This window comes from Gracilinanus agilis, chromosome 4 (genome assembly GCF_016433145.1).
Source record: "Gracilinanus agilis isolate LMUSP501 chromosome 4, AgileGrace, whole genome shotgun sequence".
NCBI classification, from domain to species: Eukaryota; Metazoa; Chordata; class Mammalia; order Didelphimorphia; family Didelphidae; genus Gracilinanus; species Gracilinanus agilis.
In genome coordinates this window covers 209,475,622-209,481,319 of record NC_058133.1, presented here as the reverse complement: position 1 = coordinate 209,481,319, position 5,698 = coordinate 209,475,622, and the positions used below count along the sequence as shown (strand labels likewise).

General features: G+C 46.6%; 1 protein-coding gene across 1 annotated transcript; it reads right to left on the bottom strand.

Moving 5' to 3' along the window:
• Positions 1–436: 436 nt before the first annotated feature.
• Positions 437–2,195, bottom strand: NT5C (5', 3'-nucleotidase, cytosolic). Its single transcript, XM_044672801.1, has 5 exons — positions 2,010–2,195; positions 1,604–1,704; positions 1,441–1,501; positions 966–1,080; positions 437–839 (listed from the first exon to the last, which is right to left on the bottom strand). The coding sequence occupies exons 1-5, from the start codon at positions 2,193–2,195 to the stop codon at positions 655–657; spliced, it is 648 nt and encodes a 215-aa protein (XP_044528736.1). The 3' UTR covers positions 437–654.
• Between the last annotated feature and the right edge of the window lie 3,503 nt (positions 2,196–5,698).

The following is a 5,698-nucleotide window of genomic DNA, read 5'->3' as shown; positions in this document are numbered from 1 at the left end:
ATTTTTGTTGATGCTTTTTGTTTCACTTGCGAATGCACCCTTCCCAACTCCTCATGCAGGGAACCATGTCCTTTCTTGTATCAAAGATCTAAAGAGGGGGGAAAATTGCCAAAACGAACCCATCCCCGAACTGCATCTGACAAGCCATGCAATATTCTATACCATATTCTCCTACCTCTGCACTGAAGTGTTAGAAGTTTTGTTTCTCTTTAACATTTTCATCTGAAGAAGGACTTCAGGAGGACAGAAGACTGGTGAAAGCATGTCTCTGTGTGTGTGTGTGTGTGTGTGTGTGTGTGTTGGGGGAAGGGCCTCAGGAAAAGTGGAGTTCAGCCAGCACTTAAGAGAATAAGTAGGTTAACGTATGGGAAGGTACTTATTAGGCCTTCTTTCTGCCCCCTTCACCATTCCAAAGAGACACAGGCAGGCCTCCAAGTCGAAATGTTTTATTGACATGTGATGCGCAGTCCCATGTTATTGTGACACAGGTACAGTTATTCCTGGAGGCATTTGATGGTTGGGTCTGGTGCTGAGGAGATTACCCTGGAATAAAGGTCTGTTCCTGGCCTGTTTCAGCTTCCTTCCCCTCCAACTTCCCTGCCTGTTGGAAGTCACTCTTCCCTGCAGGGATTGAGATGACTTGCAGAGTTCCTACTATGTGGTGCTCCTCCAGGTGCTCTTTCCGTGCTCTCCTGTTATTACTTTCCGCTTGTTCTCTAAGATCTCTCTCCAGTTGTCACTCCAGGAATTAAGCCTTCTTTTGGAAGCGGGCAGGTCCAGGTGTTGATTGTGGCAACAAGTAAACAAGATGTGCTCCCAGCTCGGTTTCTTCTCTTGGCCTGGAGCAGGGCACAAGAAAGCCAACTAGCATCACCCAGTATTTTAACAACAGCAACAAAAAGCTCCCTCTTTCCTACTCGGGTTAACCTGCATCTTAAAAAAAAATTCCAAGAACGAGTCCCAACCTTGAATAACATCCTTGTCATCGATGAGCAGGTCCCCCGAGACCACTGTCTTGTCCCTGGTCAGGATCAGGCGGTCTACAAACTGCGGACCCAGGTACTTGTCCACCCAGAGGTACTGTTGTAATGGAGAGGAGTGGGGTGGTCAGCCATGTTCTGACCCTCAAGCTTTTACCTCTCTTCAGTGAGCTAGATCTAGTGCCCAGGCAGTGGAACCTCTAACTTGTTACTTTTGCCAGATCATGAGAAAAATGGCCAGTAGTCGGTCTGGAAAAGCTTTGTGCCTGCATCCAGGCAGTGCATTCTTCCCTTCTGCCACCCGCACCTGCTCCCCATTTCTCCCTCCCCAAGATGCTTGAGCTGTTTTCTGGATTTCTTAGAGGGAGAGAGTTTTGTTTAAGTTCAAGGTTTGGAAACACTGGGTTGCTCTAGCCATTAGATGAGGGCACGTCTAAATTCTAAAACATGCTAACCCAACCTTCTCACTCGTGCAGTAATCGTACTTCTTCAGTGGGCTTGTGCAAATGAAGACTTCAGTACTGCAAAACAAACAGGCCCTTTGGAGAAACTGGCGCCCCAAGAACTGGCTCAGTTTCAGTGCTCCCTCCTCCCCCACCCCCCCTGCCCTCACACTTTCTTACTCCTTCATGCAGCTCATTTCCTGCACGGCTTCCAAGGCCCCGGGGATGGGCTCCAGACCTAGGAAAAACCCAGGTGCTTCATACACACTTGCCACTTTCATCTGAAAGACACAATGTTCGGGCTCGCCTCTTCACCCAGCCTGCGGCTCTTATCCGGTGGGAGGTTCGTTCTGCTAAAGGAATACCCAGTAGGGCACCTGGCCTGGCCCCGAGCTTCCGAAAGATCCTCTAGGGTCGGGGCCAAAGGAGGGGGCGGTGCAGGTTTGGAAGAGCCCAGGGAGGACCCGGTCGCTCACGCGGTCACGGGGCTCAGCCCGGGCCATCCCGCCTTGGGGAGGGTGGGAGGTGGTGTGAGCTCGGCAGGCTTTCCCCAGGCTTGGGGCCGGCCCGGCCCGGCCCCTCTTACCGCGAGGTCGGGCCGCAGGGCCCCGTACTGGTTCCGGGCCGAGAAGCCTCTCCGGTCCTCCAGGGCCACATATGGCTCCTGGGGGAAGCGGTGCCGAAAGCCTCGCAGGAGGCTGCCCTCAAAGTCGGCCAACACGCCGTCCATGTCCAACAGCACCCGCAATGCACGTTGTCCGCCCAGCTCCATAGCCCGGGAACGCCGCGAACCCGGAACAGTAGCGGCCGCGAAAGAAGCGGGGCGGGGCTGGGGGCGGAGCCTGGAGGGGGCGGTAACTCGGCCCCACCCCCCCCAGAGCTCCCGCCGGGAGGGGCCGCGGAAGACTAGCGTCCAAACGTAGCGGACTCTCCCTGGGTAGGCTAAGGAGAGGTTAATTTGTGGGACAAACCTCAAAGGCATTCCCATAGAGTCCGGACGGCTTTGGGGAGCCCCAGAGAAACTGGCAATGAAGCCGCTTTAAAGGTCCAGCATCCCCATCCGAGCCCAACCCCTAAATGGCATTTCCTAAGGGAACTTCCTTTATCAGAAGATTAAGAGAATTGGCTCCTCCTTAAGATTATTGGTAAGAGAAAAGTAGTCTGGAGAGGGGAGGGAGTGAGGACCCCGGGTCTGACAACTGCTGAACCTGTTTCCTCATCTGTAAAGTAAGGATGGACGGACCGTGACCAGCCCCGATTCCAAGGGGCTCAAGAGGAAACATGCCGTCAGCCTCCAGCCTGAGAGCGAATGGGCGCGAGTGCACATCGAAATATATTGTCTTCTCTTAATTTTACTGACAACTAATGTGGGAACTTGTTTTGCACAATTATCCTGATTTGTAATAGGTTTTGTTTTTCTCGCCTTCTCTATGAGTAAGGGAAGGAGAAAATTCAGAACTCTGCCCCCTGGACCTCAGCCATTTTCTCTGGGTGTCCTCCAAGCCTGGAATCCCCTGGGATTATTGGTCTCCTTGATTTCCTTTTCCGTCCCCAATAAAACCGCCTCCTTCTACAGGAAGCCTTCCCCGACTTTTCTTAATTCTAGTGCCTTCCCTCTGATAAGTATTTCCTATTCGTCCTGTATATAGCTCGCTTTTTATATTATTTGTTTGCTCGTGTTGTCCCTGATTAGAGTGTAAGCTCCTTGAGGACAGGGACGGTCTTTTGCCAATTTACATATACCCGGCACTTAGTACAGTGCCTGGAACAGAGTTGGCATTTTTTAAATTTTTGATTGAACTGAAAATAAAATTGGAAGTTTTTTAAAAATTGGACCATATGGCTTGTGAGGTCACTTCCAGCTCTCCATTTATGCTTCTAAGCAGGAGGCAGTGAGGAAAGTGTGCAATCAAGCTGTAATGCTCTTAAATTTAAATCTTTGTAGAAATTAACCTTAGGGAAGGTGGGTAGGGAGAGGCAGGGGCACCCTTGTTGTTCAGGTAAGTCTGACTATTCTTGATCCCATTTGGAGTTTTCTTGGCAAAGATCCTGGAATGATTTGCCATATCTTTCTCCAGCTCCTTTTACAGATGAGGAAACTGAAGCAAGCAGGGTGAAATGTTTTGCTTAAGAGTCCTACCATCAGGGTTTCCTGATTCCAGGCCCAGTACTCTGTCCACTGTGCCACCTCTTCAACCTTCTTAGTATTAGACATTACATTTTTGCATGCTTAAGAATTAATCTAATAGGGGCAATGGATAGAGTGCCAAGCTTGCAGTTGGACCTGCATTCAAATGTGGTCTCAGACACTGCCTGTGACTCTGGGCAAGTTACTTTTTTTAAATTTTTAAATATTTTTCCATGGTTACATGATTCATGGTGTCCTCCACTATGTTATCACTTGATACTATTTACATATTATTCATTTTTGTAATAGAGTAATCTTTAAAAAACCCAAATCATATACCCACATAAACAAATGATAAATCACATATTTTCTTCTGCATTTCTACTCCTACAGTTCTTTCTCTGGATGTGGATAGCATTCTTATAAGTTCTTCAGAAATGTCCATTGCTATTAGTGGCAAAGTCTATTACATTTGATCATTCTGGCATGGGACACTGTACACCCAAATTATAGAAGTATTTTAGGCAAACTATAAGCAAAAAATTTCCTTTGCTCCCTTACATCCTTGTGACTACTAACCCTAAACATCTGATAAGACCCTGAGAGGATTCATCCTTTAGGTTTGAGATACACCTCCAGAATACACTTTGATACCATCAGGTTGTATCTCAGACATCCATCTGTCCCCTAAACCAGTGGTGGGCAAACTTTTTAAGGTGGGGGCCAAAGGAAAGGAAATGCTCATCTGTCAGTCTGTTTCTAAGGCAACTCTTTTGAAGTTTCATTGTTTTGTATCCTACTCGTTGTATTCATCAAATTAGGAATAATGTCATGAAGCCAGATAGAACATTTCAAGGGGCCTCATCTGGCCACTGGTCGTAGTTTGCCCATCACTGCCCTAAACTATGAGGGTCTCCTATGTTTTTAGGCAGACCCTGGTCAGATGACCAACCCCCTTCCCCCCACTGTGCCCAAGTGCATACTCACATCTTCTCTGTTGTATAGAGTATAAAACCCCCAGAATTGATGACCTCTGGGACAGCTTTCCATCTATTCTGTCCCCCCAAAGAACAGCTTTCCATCTATGCTGTTCCACCTAGGAGGCATTCTTCCACCTATGCTGTCCTACTGGCCAGATTCAACATTATCTTCTAAACTAACTCTTTTATTTTTAAGCTAAGTTTTGGAGTCTTACATCCTTGCAAAAGTTACCCTTCCTGAACCCCGGCGGTTCACCTCAAGCCCCCCCACAACAGTTCCACAATGTTTCAGTTTTTGTGTACAATGTTCTCCTGGTTCTGCTCATTTCACTCCAGTTCATATAGAAATCCTGCATTTGAATGGCCCAAGCCTTTTATTTCTCTAATTTCTGGTCCTCAGCTAGAGATTAACAATTCAGTGTGGCAGAAACAATGCTATCAAGAGAATGTTTGTCCAGCAGGTCTGGTAAAAAGGTTTTATGAAGAAAACATTTGATACTGTTGACTCCCACTAGCCAAGTATTATTCTTATTATTCCATTATCTTGTTTCTGGAGTAAAGAATCTTTGTTCTTGTCATTTCTTAAAACTTAAAGAGGTTAAAACCAAGGAGGCAAACCCAAGTGTAAATTGTAAATAAGAAATGAACAATTCATAGGAGAACAAGGATAAAACCAAAACATATAGAAGAGTAAAAATCTACTCCCTCCCCCCCCCAAAAAAAACAAACACAGGACACAACACTTCAAAACTTCTCTGTTGTTTACTTTAAACAGCCCAGATTAATGAAATTACAACACATTTTAAAGATGAGACTTTCACTTCATGGTCAAGCACCAGCATGTTCATGCACACAGCACTGAGTCATTTTATAGGGAAAATACCCCTGCAGGATACATTCCTTGATGAATACTCACTTTCTGTATGATTCACTCCCCTTGCTCTACTGTTTTTGAATCCAGTTAAATTCAATTGGACACTCAACTCCTTTCCGTCTTAGGCTCAGACATCAATTAATTGTCAGACATCAATTTTACCCCTGGTTTAGTTCCTATGTTCAAAATCTAGGGACAGTTTCTTTGCTTTCCAGTCAGCAAGGCATATGAGGCCCAGGGCTCTTTACAGGTTTGTATGGCACAGAAAAGGGTGGATGCTTGTAGCAAAGGCT

What these genes read in the sequence shown, in the direction of transcription:
- NT5C (XM_044672801.1), bottom strand. Translation starts at nt 2,195, where the DNA reads ATGGAGCTGGGCGGACAACGTGCATTGCGGGTGCTGTTGGACATGGAC. An exon ending in ATTACTGCACGAGTGAGAAG is followed by an intron (nt 1,081 to 1,440) that starts GTTGGGTTAGCA and finishes CCATTACAACAG; the next exon opens with TACCTCTGGGTGGACAAGTA. An exon ending in TGACAAGGATGTTATTCAAG is followed by an intron (nt 840 to 965) that starts GTTGGGACTCGT and finishes GCCCTGCTCCAG; the next exon opens with GCCAAGAGAAGAAACCGAGC.